Source organism: Myotis myotis, unplaced genomic scaffold, assembly GCF_014108235.1.
Source record: "Myotis myotis isolate mMyoMyo1 unplaced genomic scaffold, mMyoMyo1.p scaffold_m19_p_18, whole genome shotgun sequence".
In the NCBI taxonomy this organism is placed as follows: Eukaryota; Metazoa; Chordata; class Mammalia; order Chiroptera; family Vespertilionidae; genus Myotis; species Myotis myotis.
In genome coordinates, this window is record NW_023416322.1 from 33,528,211 (window position 1) to 33,547,630 (window position 19,420).

Consider the following 19,420-nt stretch of genomic DNA (forward strand, 5'->3'; position numbering starts at 1 on the left):
GTCAACCTGAACCAGGAGGTCACCGATCAATTCTAGTCGGGGTACATGCTTGGGTTGCCAGTTCAATCACTGGTGTGGGGCGTGCAGGAGGCAGCTGATCAATGATTCTCTTTCATCACTGATGTTTCTATCTCTTTCTCCCACTCCCTTACTCTCTGAAATCAATAAAAATGTAATTTTAAAAAAGATGACAGTTATAAAGCTAACTCTTCAGAAGCATGTTTATGAGGAGATATGCATAGTATCCAGCAGAGTCCCTTATAACTTAACACTAAAGAAATTTCTTACTCAATAACTTATTTATAAATCTATTCTACATTATTTATAAAATGCTGACTATCAAAAGATCTCTGAACACAGGGAGAATGATGTAACCATCCAAACAACATTATAGCAAAATTTTAAGTGACCAATACGTATAACACATATTAAGAAAGAGAGTTCTAGCCCTTACTGTTAACTTGGAAAATGAACTACAACTATGACCCAAAAACAAACAAGACCAAAGTAAAACAGCATAAATGGTGTGCATATGTGTGTGTGTGTGTGTGTCTCCAGTCAAATATATATCTATAACCACTTCATATCATAAATCTCAGCTTATTATTACCTCTTTAATTTTTTCCCTTTTCTTTCTTATGTCATCATCTTCTGGATCTCCACCATTTATTCCTGAAAGGTTTGGTATAGGGACTGGTGGTAGTGGCTTTTTCTCTTTAATCTTCATTTCTTGGACTACCTTATTTTTCTCTGTCTGAATTTCTGCTCGTATTTCCTCTCTCGACTTTTTTAATTTTTCTTTTGCTTCTTCCAGGGCCTTCTCATGATCGGCTCGAATTTTATTCCTCAAACGTTCCTCTTCTTCCCTGTAAGGAGAAAAAAAGACTGGTTAGAATGACCCTTAAAACCTCCAAGCTTTAAACATGAAACTTAAAGTTTCCTCCACCAAACCCAGATAGTTGATTCCTACTCCTACCATTGAAAGACAGCAATGATCTGTGAGAGACTCATATTTATCTGCCCAAAGAACAGGATAAATATAACTTGGTATGAGCTCTGGATGCCAAAGAGCTAACACTTTACACAATGGAGGAAGAGGGAACCTAGAAAGAAAGTTACAATTTCAGGGCCAATGAAAACAGAGGAAACGGCAATCAGTAACTTATAAGTAGACACATGAAAAAAAAAGAAAAAAAGGAGGGAGGGGAAGAGGGAGAAAGGACAAGAGACATACCAGTGAAAAACTTGCGGAGAGAGAGAAAATTAAAAATAGAATTAAGAACTCAGTATCAAGATGGACAAAAATATAAACAGGGTCAAGGAAAGAGATAAGCAGAAAAATAAGAGGATGGAAATTCTTTCATTTTGTTATATAGTACATCATATTCTTCTACAATTTTTGAATTTTGGAAATAACATAGAGCTTACAGCACAACTAATGTGGGCATGACTACTTAAAAGTCTCTTGAGCCCTTGTTAAAAATACAGATTCCAATTCAGCAGGTCCGTGTGACACCCATGAATTTATATTATTAAGGAGAGCAGTAACTGGCCCATTTTAAACCACTGCACAGAAAGTGCTAAAATGTACAGTCTAGGACAGGGGTGGGCAACCTTTTTGTGAGTGTGTGCCAAAACCAGCAAAATCTCTGACTCAAAATTCTTCTGCGTGCCAAACCTAATTTTTTGAGAACATGTTACGCCTACTTGATATCTCTTAAGTTGTACATATGTGAAGAACCTTGAAGAAATAATAAAATTCATTCGAGCGACAAAAACACAGTATATGATGATGGAAAATACATTTATTTTTTAATGTATACATGTTATGTAAAATTATTTATTTATCTAAGATGCACCTACACTGAATTTATCTGAAAAGTAAAAAAGTCGATATTAAGAAAAAAATTGTAAATGGAAGATTATAAGAGAGGGTTTCGCGTGCCAGCAAAAGTTACTGGCCTACCATATTTGGCATGAGTGGCAGGGGTTGCCCACCCCTGATCTAGGAAGACTATTATCTTCATTTCTAAATAGCACAGCACAAGTCAGAACTTCATCACTGTAATACAACTTAGGTTCTTTGCAGTTTACTTTACATTTCTTAAGATGTTAATATGTAATCTCCTATCTAACAGAAATTCACCAGTATATTGGTAGTAGAATCCCTTCTCTTCCTACAGAAGTCAAATGGTTCTGGGTACTTTATCTTTCTATTGTCTAACAGCAGGGCAAGGAAGGCCCTGTGATCTACACTTTTGAAATCAGATGCTCAGGCTGAAACTACAGATCTGGAGTAAGTGGCATAAAGGAACAATAACTCAATTTCAAAAGTCACTCAGAAAGCAGAGGAATCTAGTGTCCAGAGGCAGCAAAGCTATAACCAGCACTCAGTGACCTGCAGCACCAACAATGGTACATTAACTGTTCCTTAACCTTCACTATGGTTCTGCATACCTGTCTTCCTTTAATGCCTGAATATCTGCTAAACCTAGTTCTCCAGATCTTATGTCAATTCTGAAAGCCAACCAATATCCTTTCAATACCTATTTTACATGCACTACAGCTGGTTTCTTCTATTTGTATCCAACATTCCTCTCCTTCAAGTCAATGCACTAAAAACAAGAGAGCCATACAGCACCAGTGAGTAAGTAAACCAAAATTCTCAACTCCAAATCCGCTCTTCTATACTCTACTTCATGATGCTGGGGCTTAGACTCTGCAAATTACCTCTGCCTCTTTCTTTGTCAGCTGGTTTCCTATTAGTTCAACCCAAAATCAAACCTATGAGCATATGAAAAAATGTTATACAGCGGAAATGGCATTACAAATCCATGGGAGAGGACAGACTCTTCAATAAGGAGCGCGGGAACAAGTGGACACCAGCATAGAAAAATATAAATTCAGTCCTAACCTCATCATACACAAAAATCAAAACCAAGCTGTGAAAAACAAACTTTAAAACTACCAAAAGTGAAAATAAGGAGACTATAACTTCAGGGTAGAAAAGCATTCCCTAAGCAAAATCCAAAAAGCAATACCATAAAGGAAAATATTGACACTTTCAATATTATTAAAATGTGACACTTCTGTAAAACTAAAGATACCATAAACAAAGTATAAAAATAAGACACCCATTGCAAGAAGATACATGTAATGCATCTACCTAAGAATTCATCAGGATGTATAAATAATTCCTACAAATGAATTTGAAAAGGGAGAATAAGCCATAAGAAAAAACAGGCCAAAAAAATGTGAGTGAACAACTCAAAGGCTAGGAAACCCAAATAACCAATCAATGTTTTAAAAAATATTCCACTTCACTCAATAATGAGAGTAATAAAAACTAAAATTGGCATCAGATTGAAGATTTTTTTAAATACACAATACCTTGGTTTGCAAAGATGAGTACAAATTGGTACAACTACTGTACAGACTAATTGAGTAACAAAATTTGAGTCAATAATGCACATACTTTACAACTTAATAGTTTTATTATTAAGCTTTTACCCTGGAGGAAAAATTCAGGGGGGCACAAGAATACATGCACAAGAATGTTTTTATAGCAAAAATATGGACTTGACCTAAACATTTATCAACAGGGGAATATAGAAGTAATTTGAAGTTTAATCATGTATACCTAAAGTAGATAACTGAATCACAGCCCAATATATCAACATACATAAATCCTTAAAAAATGTTGAGCAAAATGAAAAAAATTTGCAGAATGATATATATGTTTAAGAACATACAAAACAATATATATATTTATATATAATTTATATCAATATATATGCTGTAGAAGCATAAAACCATGTAATGTCAAACTCAGGCTTACCTCAAGAAAGGTAATCTTCCGCTGAAATTTTCAGATTTGAAGTAGTGGGTACAATGGCAGTAATATTATCTGTTAAGATTTTTATGTATGCCTATAACTTTTTAAAAAACAAGAATGGTATAGAAAATATATACTAGATATCAGAACATACTATTATAAAATTATGAAATTAAAATAGCATGGTGCTTTTAGGAATAGCCAGAAAAATCCATAGGGGGAGTTAAAAAAGAAAAGAACTCTGCACATATAGTGATATATTATCATTTAGTTAACTAATCCCCTGTTGACAGACATTTGGATCATTTACAATATGTCATGTTTTGGCTTCAGGGAACATTCTTGTACATTACTTTGTGCACTGATGTGAAGATTTACCAAGAATAAGTTCTTAGAAGAACTGCTGGATCAAAGAAATGAGCTAATATTACAAAAAAAATTCTATTAATTTAGACTTACACCAACAGTCTAAGCACAGGATGAACCAGCTGTTCGCTGCTCACCACACCCTAGGTATTACCAATCTTTCTAAGTACAGGGAAAAAATCTAGATCATGAAAAACAAAATGTTTTATAATGGCATCACAAACTAACGGAAAAATAATTCACATTTACTGTTATATACATAACAGATATACACCAAACAGATATAAACTTCATATCAGATACCACCTTACTGCCAAGTATTGAAGGGGTAATGCATGCACATATTACAGGCAGTCCTCAAGTTACGTCATTTCAACATATGTACATATGTGCTTTATGTTTTTTATTATTTATTTACCACAAGTAAAGGTCAGGAATTGTTAGCTTTCTTTTTAATTTTTTTTTTACTGTTTCCCTTCATTACTGCTGTGTATGTGCTCCATGTGAGTGACATAGGTGCTTCTGTAGGTGGGTTCTGACTTATGGCAAAAATCACGTTATGTCGCACCATAGGAACGGATCTCCGACGTAACCCAAGGACCTACTGTACTTTATAAATAAACTTAACAAACATAACCATATAGCTATACAGAAAAACTATGGCATGTGCGCATAGTTTTAGATACATAAATACATTGAATTGTGCCAGATCTCAATTTAGCACAATGATTAGCACATTTTTTTCAGATGCCAGGGTCTAGTTCTTTATGGAAAAAAAGCTGCAGGAACATTGCCCCTTATATCCAGATAGCCTAGTCCACATGCCAGAAATATGTAAGTTAATGGCATAAATGCTATTGGGGGGGGGGGGGAGGAGGAAAGATAAAACAATAACTTATCTGAACTTTTGAAAAATGCCAATGACCAGAGCCTCATCTAAGTGAAAAGAACCCCCAGAATCTGACTCCAAAGATGATAATATATGCTTTAAGAATGATGTTGAGATTTGAATCTAAGATTTAAATGTTTCAGTCATGTCTGAGTCAAAATTAATCATCTTCATTATTCTCCAATAATCCCCGATACTTAGTATAATGCTTAGTACATAGTAACTACTCCAAACATTTGCTGAATAAATATGACCAATATTTTTAAATGAAAACAGCAATATCACTAAGGAGACATCAAGAGATCTGCATAAGTAACAGAGGTTGATTTTATAAACAGGTAAATGTCAAAAAATATAAAAAGAAAACAGCACACACATTATTCTTTGTAGTCTCTAGATTACTTCATATCCTTTTTAAAAAAAAAAAAACTATATAACTTGTCTCTAAAGTTCTTGTTAAGATATGAAGAACAAAGGAGAACACTGTCAAAGACATCTCTCAATATTAACGCTAGGAAATTACAGTCTTAAATCAAAGAAAATTTCACAAGGTCTGAGGCCTGAATTACTAAAGGACTCTTGTTTTTCACAAAATCTATCCTACTATCCTATAGTCTTAGATAAATTAAGAGATGTAATTGTTCACCAGGCTCAAAAGTGACACCTGGAAATACTTCTGTAAATATACCTATTACCTTCAGGCTAGTATATAAAATGTTCAATAAGGTTTACTTTTAAACTCATGAAAAACTAGAATGTATATACCATTTCATTCATTTACTTTTTAAACTGATACAGATTTCATTATATAAATAATTATATACAGTATTCTCCCCTTATCCACAGGAGATACATTCCAAGACCCCCAGTGGGTATATACATTGTTTTCCCCTATACACACATACTTTTTCACTTAAAGAAAGCATGTTATGGCTTTTCTTTGCCATAACCGAATTGTCAGTATCACTACTCTTTTGCTTTGGGGCGATTATTACGTAAAACAAGAGGGACTTGAACACAAACACTGCAATACCAGGACAGTGGATCTGATAACTGAGAGGGCTACTAAGTGACTACAGGTAGTGTATACAGTGTGGACTCACTGGACAAAGGGATGATTCACTTTCCAGGAGGGACAGAGCAGGATGGAATGGGATTTCATCATGCTACTCAGAAGACACACAATTTAAAACTTATGAATTATTTATTTCTGAAATTTCCCATTTAATATTTTCTGACCATGGGTGACTTCAGGTAACTGAAACCACAAAAAGCAGAACCATGGAGGGGTGGGGGGTGGGGGGAAGGGGTAGATGACTACTGTAATAAATAAATAAATAAATTCTAGCCATTTATAAAATGATTTTTTAAATCTTAATTTTTTTCAAATTCACATAGAGCAAAGGCAAAATAAAATAAATACAAAAGAGTACAGAAGTTGAAAATGATGGCAAAAGTTCCAAATTAATTTAATTACAAAATAATGGCATGAAACAATTTTAGAAGTAACTACTCCGTAAGGTTCAGCCAAAAGTCAAAGAACCAGCAAGCAAATAATAAATTAACGAGATTGAGAAAAGGAAAAGCCAGCTCTCATTACAACAGTGCATTTTCCCAAGTATTTAACTCAGGCTCACATTTGAACCTACGCTTTCTCAAAAACTTTATGCTTGATAAAAAGTTAAAATAACATCAGCCGAAAACAACTCAAGCATATGATTCTCATCACACACTGAAAAATTATTGTAAGAAAAGAAGGGGGGAAATGTAGGTTTGAGAAAAGTAAATACTTTCTCAAACTCTTTTTTTTATATACAAATTACATAAATGATTTAAAGAGATTGTAACTAAAGCTCCCATTTTATCCCAATTTGGCCAAACTCTCTCAAGAGGTCACTTCAGATTTGGTTATTTGAAAGAACTTGAACCCTTTAATCGATCACCTTCTAATAGTTACTTGACACATTCCACCTATCAACTAAATATATATATAAGGGTAAAATTAAATTTTAAAACATAAACCAGATTTTGTCTACATGACTCTCAAAGTGAAACGACAGGATTCAATGGCATCTTTAACTTAACTGATTCCACATAGAGCCCCCAAAGGCATCCCCTGAAAATAACAACAACCAGGGCATTTCTGCATGTTAAGAAATGAGGCCGGGCCAACGTGGCCCAGTAGTTGAGTGTGGACCTATGAACCAGGAGATCACAGTCCGACTTCCCGTCAGGGCACATGCTGGGGTTGCAGGCTCGAACCTCAGGAGGAGGCAACCCGATCAATGATTCTCTCTCATCATGGATGTTTCTCTCTCCCTCTCCCTTCTTTCAAATATATACACACACACACATATATATATAAAATGACAGGTATATATTCAGCCCGTCTTTGTCTTCCTAAAAAGCTAAGATTCACTACTAAGTTTAATTGCAAAGTCAGAGAACGAGAGCCCTTTAGGAGAGGACAAACCCGTAGAAGCTGTCAGGATGCAATCAATACATCTATTTCACCGGATGGCACAATGACCGAATGCAACACATTCTTAATAAATGAAGGCACAACCTAGGTCACTATTTCTCTAGGTTACCCCTGGACACAAATGCTTCTCCTGTACAAAACGAAGGCGCTGGACACTACATGGGGCTCCAGGAGCCCTTTCAGGCCATGGTTCTACTAAACCAGTTTTGAAATAACAAGTCTCACAACTCGGGGAAAATTACATTTTACCGAAAAAAGAAGGCGGAGCAGAAAAAAAACAACACACACACACACACACCTCACACAAACGACAGATCTGATGCAATAAATCATACCTTGCTCTGCCCAATGTCACCACCACAACTTGTGAAATGAACCAACCTGTGTCGATGCTCATCGGGCCCGTGAATCAGGAAGCCTCCGGGGTTCTTCGCCCCTTTGTGGGCATCGACGTGCGGAATCAGCACGTCTTCCAAACCCAGATCAAAGCGTTTGTGTTTCGAAGAGTCTGGAAGGAAGAAGAATGCCCCAAAACACAGGGTGATGAAGGCACTGAGGATGAGCAGGAGGATAAACTTCTCGGAAAGTCTCAAGGTGGCCCGGTGGTGCGGGAAGGAGGGCGGCCCCAGGTTCAGGGGCGGGATCCTCCGTCCGGACAGGGGCAGCAGCGCGGGGGCGGTCATCCTTCACGCTCTCGCACGAAATGCGCTATCCAGTCCTCCTCTCCCGGCCAATGCGCGACACATGGGACCCCCTTCCCAGCCCGGGCAGCGACGGGGGAACGCAGCGGCTCTCCTCGGCCAGGACCGCGGCGCCCCCTCCACAGGGCGCCTCCCCGCGCGGGCCCGGGACACTGACACACGTGTGGCCCCGCGACTGGCGGCTCACGCCCGCTGACAGCGCCTTCGCCTGGGGGTGCGGGGCTCTCGCCAGCCTCCTCCTCATGCCCGGGGGTGGGCCAGGCGGGCAGCGCCGCAGCGAGGACGCCCGGCGGCGGCTTCTTCCAGGCCGGCGCCCCGGAGTGCTCCGAGGGGGTCTCGCGCCCCCGAAGGCCGCCCGGCCCGATCCGCGGAGTCAGTCAGGGAAGGTTCCCTTCGCCGCCTCGGAGGCTCGGGTCCCGCGGTCTCTCACCCTCGGCGGCGGGAAAAACCAGGGTCTCCTCGGAAGTCGGCCGACAGGGAGGGCGGTCTCCCACCGCGCCGGGCGGACCGGCAGCAGGTCTCGGACGCCCGCGCCGCCCGACACGGCCCCGGCTCCGGGGAGGGCTCGACACTGCCCACCGGACGGCTGGCGCGCAGGGCATCCGCGTCCCGAGCCCCAGCGCCCTCCCGGCCGCCGCCGCGTCGCCGCTGTCGCTACCGCGCGGCTCTGTCAGGAGCGGAACTTCCTCCTCCGGCGGCCACTGAGGAGCCCGGGCGTCGCGCGGGGAGGGAGCGCGGGCCGCCCCGCCGGCTCCTCCTCCTCCTCCTCCTCCTCCCGGCGGCCGGTGGAGTTAACCCGGGCGCCTGCCCCCCGAGCGAGGCCGCCGCTGTCCCCGCCGCGCCCGGACGCGCTGACCGAGCCCCCGCGGCTCCGCGGCGGGAGGAGAAGCCGAGCCGCGGCCCCTCGTTCCGAGAGCGCGGGCCCGGCGCCTGCTCATTCCTCGCTCGGCTCCGGAGAGGCGGCGGCGGCCCCGAGCGCGCGGGAGCAGCGGCGCCTCGGGCGGGGAGGTCGGCCCGGCCGCCGGGAGGGCCTCCTCGGGGCCGCCTCCGGTCCTCGCAGCGGCTCGCTCGGAGGCGGCTGCGGGAGGGGCGGTGCGTCCACGCGGCGCGGGGCTGCGAGCGGGCCCTGGTCCCCGCCGCCTCGGGCCGGGGAGCGCCGCACGGCCGGGGCCCACACCCGTTGGGCACACGCGGGAGAGGGGCCGGGCGGGGGCTGCGGGCACGCACTGGCCTCACTGCCCCGACTCGCGAGTGGGCGTCCCCGGGCGGCGAGTGCGAGGTGCGCGCGCACGCTCCGCCCGCCCGCCCCGCCCCCGCCCGCCGGCCGCGCTCCGGCCTCGCGCCGCTGCGGCGCCCGCGCCCCCGGAAGCTCCCTGCCGCCGCCGTGTGGACCCGCGAGGGAAGCCGGCCGCCACCGGCGCTTCTCCGGTAACCCCGCCGGTGCCGAGCGCGCCGCCATGGGGTGGGGGACGCCCCGGCGTTCGGGCGAGCGAGGGGAGGCTGGGTCGTGGGGGGTTCGCCGCCGGTGAGTGTCACGGCTCCAAGGGTTCTGGCGGCCGAGGTTCCCCTGTTACTCTCCCCGGTTACCGACCAGGACCAGGGGTTCCTAGGGCCCACGACGAGGTCTCAACTTTCTCCACGCGGCCCATGTGCACGTGGCGGGGCACCCGAGGCCGCAATAATGAGCGCCAGCCCTTGTGCCAGGCTCTGTGTTAAAAATAGAACGGCCACCTTGCCCTTCCCATTGGGTTCCTTTCCTAGGGATCTAGGACAGAGCCTTGTCCCGGTCCAGGGTCCTCACCACCGCCTCCCCCCCCCCCCCCCATGTAAGAGATGTGTCAATGAGGGGGTGCCAGAGCCCCAAGACCACAGTGCGTTCACATCAGGCTCAACGCTGAGTGGATTCTGCTGTCCATAGTATTAAGTAAAAAAAATTATATATATATATATATATATATATATATATATATATATATATATATATATATATATATATGGAGAGAGAGAGAGAGAGGTGAGATTATTATGACACCCCATCAGTACAATGAAGTGAATTAGTTATGCAAATAATAGTAATAATAAAACCTTGAGAGTATTTGCTTAGGAAGTTTTCAATATTCAGTATTTTTGGAAGTGTCAATGAAGTACTGATGGGGGTCATAATAATCTGGCCACTCAGAGTGTGTGTGTGTGTGTGTGTGTGTGTGTGTGTGTGTGTATTCTTGCTTCCAGGTTGTGTTTTATTCAGATAGTTAACTGCCATCCTCTCCACACACCCTCACTGATGACTGGGAATTAGAGAGGAGGCCCTTAAATGGCAGCGAGGGGAAACGTCAGCCGTGAGTTGAAAAACAAGCAAAATAGCCTTATGCTCATTGGCACAGTTCGAAGTCCATTCCAGGCTGCACTACCCAGAAGCTCCGCATGTCTGCCTACCTACCATAGGACAAAAGAAGTCATGGTCACGGGCCCTGCTTCGCCAAACCAAAGACAGACACGTGTGAAGGGCCAGCGCCCATGTTCGCCCGGCAGGCTGGCAGGAAGGGCGCCCAGTCCTGAGTGAGATGGCTGCTGGCACTTGGGAAGCGACTGTAAGGAACTTCTGCCTTCCCAGTGCGCCTTTAAATAGTAAAACGTGTCAATTGTATGAGTAGGCTTCCAATGCCCAGCCTCTCTGAAAACACATTGGTTTCCTACCTTCAAGGTCATTATTTTCCACAAAAAAGAAGAGGGAAAATAAATATTGACCTCTGGATAAAATAGCAAGTTACGTGAGTCTGGGAAAGTAAATACTATCTAGGTTGACACCAAATCATTAACCAGGGAGATAACTGAAACCTGCCATCACCTAGCTGACAACTGTGACTTAAGCAGCTTCAACCTGTTAGCCCGAGAAGCAGGCTTATTTGTGCCCCTTCCATTTTCTTGCCTTTGCCTGTTTTGCTTATTTAAGTTGGGGGTTACTGCAAGCAGTCTGCAATTCTAAAGCCGTTGATGATGGTATCAGTTACTTTATTACAATCCTACACTGGCATCAAAAGGTGTGTGTATATATTATCTTCTAGAGACTAGGTCTGTCTGAAATGAGTTTTAAAATAATCAGTACTGTTTTGTGTGTGTTTTTAAAAGAAGTTGCTAATAGGACATGAGTATATAAAAATATGCATATAAAAAATCAAAAGGGAATACTTGAAAAATACCATAGCTGTTAAGATGTTGGTATTACCTATGATTTCCCCCCATGGGTGCTGTTTGTGTTGCGTTTATAATTAAATAAATAAATAATTTTAATGAAACTGGTACTTGGAAAAGTTAAGATCAGATTTCAAATAGGTGGACTCCGTTTTATCAAGGTGAACACGTGAATGAGTCCATCAGAGGGTAAGCAACAGAAAGCAGAGAGTACGTGAAATAAATCAATAAATATATATGCAACAGGGACAGATGTCATTCTAGAGGGTCTAAGCTGTTATCTTCCAAGAGTGGTTATGCTCTGATCAAAGGCATAGACAGCATTCCAAAGTGGTCACAAAGCGGTGATTTCCCTTTTACAAATCTATATAAATTAAATAGCATTTTAGGAAATTAAAAGCATTAAATTCCATCCAAGCAACATTTACCCCCTCCATATTTCAGTTTTATAGGATCATTCCTGAAACTCACTTATGTATTGCAATATAAAAATTACTTGTATTGTTCAGTCATATGTTTACTTTTCCATTGTTGAAACAATTTTAACACCCAGTACACACATTTCTTCTAGCTCTCTGTTAATTAAACTAGATTCATAGGCTAGAGGGGAAAAGATACAGTTGAAAAAAGAGTCTTTTGATTTACTTATATAACCTGTTCTTCTTACTTTCAACTAGTTCCCAATATATCCAAGGAAGATGTTAGAGAAGAAACTACCAGACATGACCATGTGTAGAGAAATGTAGGAAATGGAAAAAATACATGGGGAAAAAAGTGACCAGACTTTAGCCTTGCTCTTTCTGTATTCTTCCATGCAGCGATTTTCAACCCTTGTGCTGCAAGAATTTTTAAAACAAGCAATGTCCGACTGTTTAGTCAGGAGCACTGACCTCTTTTCTCTTAGATTTTCAAATACAATAATGACAACAGCCCTGGCCAGTGCAGCCCGGTAGATTGGGCGTGGCCCCATGCAGGGAGGGATTGCAAGCTCATCCCCTGTAGAGAGAGCAATTGACTTCTTGGGCAGCCAGGGGAAGATCTAAAATTGAAAGGGCTGGACAGAGGTGACAGCAGAGATATGTCAAACCTTGCAGCCCCTACACAGCTCTTCGAAATCGGATGTTCATGTCATCTTTATAGAGAGCAATCTGATGCCAAAGGAGGTGAAGCATTCTTTATAAATCCTCATATTACAGTTGTTTCTAATCCACTCAAGGCAGTTAGCCTGAGAATGTTTCACTGATTTACATATTCATTCATTAAATGGTATTGAGCATGTCCAAAGATGAATAAAATATGGGAAGCAGCTGGATATAATGAAAAGAATATAAGTTCTGAAACTAGAGAACCCTGGATCTAATCCTACCTCCACCATTTACTTATGTGATCTTGAAAACCTTCCTTATGCTTAATTTCTTTGCCCCTAAAATTAAAATAAAAATCCATACCTTATAGAGTTGTTATGAGGATTAAATGAGGTAATGTATGTGATAGTACTTCCCATAGTTGGGATTCAATAAATAGTAACTACTATTTTTATTCTAGGCATCAGGATGAGTAAGGAGTTGGCAGAAAAAGAGGTGGGGAGAACCTGTGAAAAGACTTGGATGAAGGAGGCAGAGCATGGCATGTGTTAGGGGAAACTCCTTTCCCCTAGCCCCATTTCCCACAGGGGCAGAGGAAGGTGTTGGAAGATTATTCATTAGACTGTAACTTTTGGCTCCTACACCACTAACCTTCACATTCAGAAGGGAGTTAACTTGACTGATGAGTACTGTTACATTCATTCGCTCATAGTTTTTGACTGGATGGAGTTAATCTAGTAAAAAGACCCCTAATTGCCCTGACTGGTTTGGCTCAGTGGATAGAGTGTCGGCCTGCGGACTGAAAGGTCCCAGGTTCGATTCTGGTCAAGGGCATGTACCTTGGTTGCAGGCACATCCCCAGTAGGAGGTGTGCAGGAGGCAGCTGATCGATCTTTCTCTCTCATCGATGTTTCTAACTCTCTCTCTCCCTTCCTCTCTGTAAAAAATCAATAAAATATATATTTTTTTAAAAAGACCCCTAATTACTGAGGATTCTTTCTCTTGTTCTCTGCCCCAGAACACCAGTGCTGACAACGATCTTGGATAAATGTGTCTGCCCTGCAAACCCAACCTTCCCCTTTAGTGGGCTGTTCTCAGCCTAAAATCTGTGATGGTTGAGAGTTGAAAAATGTTAGCAAGCTCCTTTGGGTTACAAATCTAGAACTTTGTTCTTTATTAACTTACCTGCAATAAAGCTGACATTTAAAAAATCTACACTTGCCTATCCTCTTTGGCTTATTTCATCCAAACTTTATGCAGAGTGATGGGGGCAGGACATTCAATTAATTGATCCTCTAAAGAAATTAACTATGGCTAGAACATAGATTGTAGAGGAAGGGATGGCGAGAGAGAACGCTGAAGAGGAAAATACAGAAAGATTTCTGCTCAAATTGGTACAGCAAGATTATGTTTTGATCCACTCCCTTTACTGCACACAAATAACAATGATAGCTAAAATATACAAAGAGAAAACCAAAAAGACATAACCAGGCTCAAAAACAAACCTTTTCATAGATCAGAAATAGAACAGCAAGTCTGAAGCCACAGGACCCCAGTGGGCCTGTTCCAAAAGCCAAGATGTCCGTCTCCTGCAGAGGGATAGGAACTAAAGATGCTCCCCACAAGGTGCAGGACAGGAGCCATGCTAGTTCCTGAAGCCGTACTTGTGAACGGAGGCTGGAAGCAAACAGCCAACCCGCTGCCTGGAGAAGCAGAGGACAAAGATACGGCCTTGGAGTCAGGAACCAAGCCAAGCAACTGGCCATGTGATTGGTTCTGCAAAATCCCCAACATCACTGTGGGGTAGGAGCATCAAAATGCCAACATTAGACCTGATTCTAGAATGGCGGTCCAAGGGGTCAGGTGGGGGCAAAAATCGCTGGACATGGAGAGGCAAGCATAGCGGCAGCAAGAGGAAAACAGATAAAAGCATATAAAAACTTCCCATTCAGCGTGATATAACCACCAAGTTCCAAACACATACAAATATCTAATACTAAGAAAGGCCAACAGAATGAACAATCAGAACATGAATTTACTACATGGAACTGCCTGACAACGATTTTTTTTAATATTTCTGCATTCTCAAAGCAACGAAGAAATGAGGGAACAAATGCAAGCTGATTTGAGAACAGATAAATATGAAAAATAACTAATAGAAAACTTAAAAAAAAATATGATCACTGAGATGAAAAAAAGTCAACAGATTGAGGTAACTGGGGAACTTGCCAAAGTTTAAGAGGAAAAGTAATGAATTAAAGGGATGCTCTGAAGAATTCACCCAGAACACAGTAGAGAATAAAGATATTTTAAAAATGTGAATAAAAGTTAAGATTCATCAGGATTCTGTTGAGTGGTGCCAACATATGTCTCACAGGAGTTCCAGAAGGAAAAACTGAAAACTGAAGAGAAGAGGAGAGAAGCTATACTTTAAAAAAAGGAAAAAATGACGGAAGTTTTCTAATCAAAACATCAGAACACCTGTAATGAGCAAGACAAATAAGAGTGAAGTAACACTTTTATCACATAGTGAAACCACAGAGCAATATGGTAAAAAAGATAAAATCTCAAGCTACCGAAGGGAAAACATTGATTATCTACAAAAGGACTATACTTAGAGTGCTAAAAAGCAACAACAGAAAAGACAACTGAGTATCTTAGAAATATTGAATGGAACACTCTCAACCAAGAATTCAATTTCCAGATAAACTATCATTTAAGGGAGAAAGCACAACAAAGACATTTCAATCATAAAAGGCGAAAAGAGTTTAACACTCACAGACCTACACCCAAAGGACTACTGAAGAATGTACTTCTCCCAGTAAGAAAAATAAGCCCAGAGAGAAAGCATGCAAGAAGTACTGGTGAGGGAAGAAATAAATAAAATGTGATGGTAGAATTAAAAATAACTACTCTGTGGAGAGCGGCTACCACGTTTGGACAGGCTCAAGCCTTGGACTGACTTGTGGCAAAGCCACATACGAGTCCCAGCTTGGAGGACAAAGCCCTCCCAGCACAATTATAGCCAAAGGGCTATGGCTGTAAGCTTGACCTTATAGTCCGACCCTCAGGTAGCTAAGGGATGTGGGCTGCAGGGTGTGCAGGAAGTGCTGCCAAAACAAGGCTTGAACGAGTTCAGAGAATGGCAACAACAGGAAAGAAGCAAATTTGAAAGTCACAAGAACACTGTAAATATCTTGCCCTTGTTTTGCTTTGTGTGATCTGACTATAAAGCTTCAATTTACAGGCTGTGTCAGTTTCCTCATCCAGGCACAGTGATCCCACCTGGTCCCAACTATATTCTCTTGTCTGTCTTCTTTAATTCTTCACCGCCCCTTCTCAGGTTCACCCCTGGCCGTGCTGGACTCGGTTCACTACTCTACTGTTTAAAAAAATCAGAAGAATGGAAATACACAATGGGTAGTTAAAGCATGCTAAGGCCTTTGTCATGTTTGGGAGAGGTATAAAAATAATGACTTTGTCTGAATACTTTATATTAACAAAAAGCTGATACAGAACTTCTAAAACCACAGCAAGAAAAATGTGGCCAAGGGTTAGGGAAATTTGATACAGAAAACTGGTCATTCTATATAGAAGACAGAAAAGGAGAAAAAAACGACGAAAAGAAAGGCATGTCAAACATGACACACAAAAGACAATAGTAGAATTAAGTACCAATATAACAGCAAACACAAAACTGAATAGATTTAAATTTCTTAATAAAAGACAGATTATCAGATTGGTATAAAATAATATTCAGGCATATAATGCTAGCAAAAGACACACAAACCTAAACCCCTGATATACTGGACATAAAGGGATAAAAAAAGAAAACCTATGAAACATTATTAATATTAGATTTCAAAAAGTCTTTTAAACCAAATGTATTCATAGAAACAAAGAGGGTCATTACCGAGAAGTTAAATGTTCCTAATAACATTGCTTTCAATTACAGAAAGCAAAACCACCAAAATTACAAAAAGAAATTGACAAGCCCACCATCTGAGTGGGAAACTTTAACAATCTATCAGACACAGCTAGATCAAACAGACAAAAGCAGAGCTAATAGAGATAGAATCGCGAAGGGCCTCCAAGGAGGCCACATTAAGGAGTTGGGTTTTATTCTGAGAGCAATAGGAAGCCATTAAAGGGTTTTAGGCAGAGGAATGCTTAGATCAGACATGCATTTTCAGAAGGACCACTTTGGCTATAAAATGGATAATGGACTTCAGGATGGTCAGACTACTACATAGAGGCAGGGACACCAGTTTAAAAAACTCTACCATCTAACGAAGAGACATGAATGGCCTGAACTACAGTAGTACCATTGGTGAAGAAGAAGAGTAAGCATTTCAAGAGGCATTCAGATAGCATAGTTGATTGGATGGCAGGGGAGGGGATCAAGGGTAGTATCCATATTCCTGCCCTAGAAAATTTGATGCGTGACAATGAGGAGGAAGAGCAGGGCTTTGGGGAGGAAAGCGGTACTGATCCCTTGTTTCTGATTATACCACTTAACTCTCAGCCTCTCAATTATGACATTCAAACTGGCTCATTAAAAAAGTTAAATTATCCCTGGCTGGGTAGCTCATTTGGTTAGAGCATCGCCCCAGTATGCCAAGGTTGCAGGGTGAATTCCTGGTCAGAGTATATACAAGAATCAACCAGTGAATGCATAAATAAGTGGAACAACAAATTGATGTCTGTCTCTCTCTCTCTCCCCCCCCTTCCTCTCTCTAAAATCAAAATTTTAAAAGACTTAAATTATATTCAAAATACAATGTAAATCAGTTTTAAAAGATGTCTATCAAAAAGTTCAACAAAATGAACAATCAAAAATTCTATTTTAAACTTTTGGTGCTTAGGGGATGTTTCAATAATCTGGGGAAAATTATACTTCAACAATATCCCCCAAAAATGTGTCTATTCTAAATAATCACTTCCACATAATAGTAATAGTCCTTTAAGATTATTTTATTCCATATTGTCATACTTTTCTATACATAATGAATATTCAAACACACCTATATGCCTGCTGACTGAAGAAATAAGCTAGTCATGACTTTCCTTAGGGCACAGCTTGTAGTAAGGACAAGTAAATCCAATCTGATGACCTGTGAATTCTTACAGAGAGCCATAGATTTCGTAGCACATAGCTCCTTCTTTTTCTGCTTGTTATTAATTGCCTCAAACTATTGTGTGAGTTTATGATATGTGTTTATCCTTCCAGAAACAATGATTCTGGCATTGACTGAAGTTGGGAGCCATGTACCTATTATACAGCCAAACTGAGGTCACTTAAGAAGTACTGAAAATTAAGGAGCTGTTTTTACAAAAGCACTTCACCTAGTAGCTTCAAGCATGAAAAAGGTGGGAAGGACTTACAGATTTCCTATTATGAATGTTAAGATTTTGTACTGTATTTATTTTAATGCCACTCCAAAATGCAAATAAGATTTAGTTTTAATGCAAATAAGACGTGCTGTGCAATTTCAGCCCAACATTTACCACATCTAGTAAAGCTTGAGCCTGGAATCCAGAACAGGGCTGCTCCAAGAGCCCAGAAACCTTTGGAATCGTAGAAGGAATCTGACTGGGAATCTGCAGACTGGAAGTTTCCTGAAAGTAAAAGAACCAAAATGAGATATGCTACCCTAGTATTGCCTCTTAAGTGATGGCAAGGACGTGTTCTTGAGAAGACGAAACCTTTTTTGAGGGCTAATATTGCATTAAATTTCACACGTGGAGTCAGTTGTGTATTGCAAGCCATTATTGTACAATTTCGCCTCAGACCACATTGCTTCTGCAGCCCTCTGCATTCAGGCAGGGGCAGTGCAAGCAAAACAGTGAGTGGGCTTCTCCTTCCGGGCCAGTGGCTCTGACGCTCAACCTAAAGAATGATTTGGGTGCCCCGTGCTATGCAGACAGCTCGTAGTGGAGAAACGCTAAAATCACAGAGGGCCTGCTATCAAGATGTGGGGTGCCTCTTCCCTAGAACGTAAGATAATAGAGCTGCTGCACTTTGCTTTTCTGGTATTTTCCAAAATCGTAACTTGTTCGTTTTAAACAGCATGGACAAAATTAGGCCATGGCAATAAAATTATAGTTCTTTATATTTCCAGTTGAACCACATATGTATTAAAGTTAAGGGGTTCTTTGTGTGTGTGTTTGGTGGTAGTTTTTTTCTTCAAATTTTTGTACTTTCTGAAAATATATATGCATGAGGGAAGGAAGGAAGGAAGGAAGGAAGGAAGGAAGGAAGGAGGGAGGGAGGGAGGGAGGGAGGGAGGGAGGGAGGGAGGGAGGGAGGGAGGGAAGGAAGAAGGAACCCATAAACCAGCAGATGTGAAGAATGCTCAAGATTTATACACTACAGAGAGTCAAGATTTGAAGATAGAATCAGCACCCGTCAGGAAAATAGTTAATTGTATCATTTCCACAGTAGCAATGTTAATCATTATAATAACGTAATAACAAGGAACCGGAAAGGTCTTTAGTGCTGTCTTTTATTTTTCAGCAAAGCATCCATAGTGTCCCCACAAGACGTTGATGACCTTGTTTTTATGAATTTCGGGGAAAATACCCCTCATATGTCTGTCTTGCTATTTCATACAGAGTTGTTCTCTGCATCTGAACAGACCTCCTTTCCTTCTCTACCAGCGATTCTGATAGGCAGAGAGGAAAATGATCTCTCAGACCTCAGGTTCACTTAGGCTAATGTAACAAGAGAAGCAGAAATTCCTATGCAGATAAAAGCAGAGCTGGGGAGGAACCACTAACCTCAAGGTAAGCAAGCGAACGAACTAGAGCGTAAATATAGGAAGAAAAGAATACTGGGGAGCAATCTGAATAAACCTGAGGGAAGAGGGA

The 19,420-nt window shown here is 41.6% G+C and overlaps 1 protein-coding gene and 1 long non-coding RNA gene across 4 annotated transcripts in view; one reads left to right on the plus strand and one right to left on the minus strand.

Annotated features, from left to right (window-relative positions):
• The window catches only part of MAN1A2 (mannosidase alpha class 1A member 2), a 70,414-nt gene extending 62,120 nt beyond the window's left edge, over window positions 1–8,294 (minus strand). The window contains exons 1-2 of one of the 3 annotated variants that reach the window (XM_036344958.1): window positions 7,954–8,294; window positions 611–866 (exon numbers count right to left, since the gene is read on the minus strand). In XM_036344958.1, coding sequence (XP_036200851.1) covers window positions 611–866; window positions 7,954–8,255 — 558 coding nt within the window. In that variant the 5' untranslated portion in view covers window positions 8,256–8,294. Of the gene's footprint in view, window positions 1–610; window positions 867–7,907 lie in introns of those variants that run through there. The other 2 variants (XM_036344959.1, XM_036344961.1) reach the window with 2 other exon arrangements.
• A 1,285-nt stretch (window positions 8,295–9,579) lies between these two features.
• On the plus strand, window positions 9,580–18,301 carry LOC118673571. The gene is made up of 2 exons (XR_004973413.1): window positions 9,580–9,701; window positions 17,781–18,301. It is a non-coding gene; the product is annotated as an uncharacterized LOC118673571 (long non-coding RNA).
• The last annotated feature ends 1,119 nt before the right edge of the window (window positions 18,302–19,420 follow it).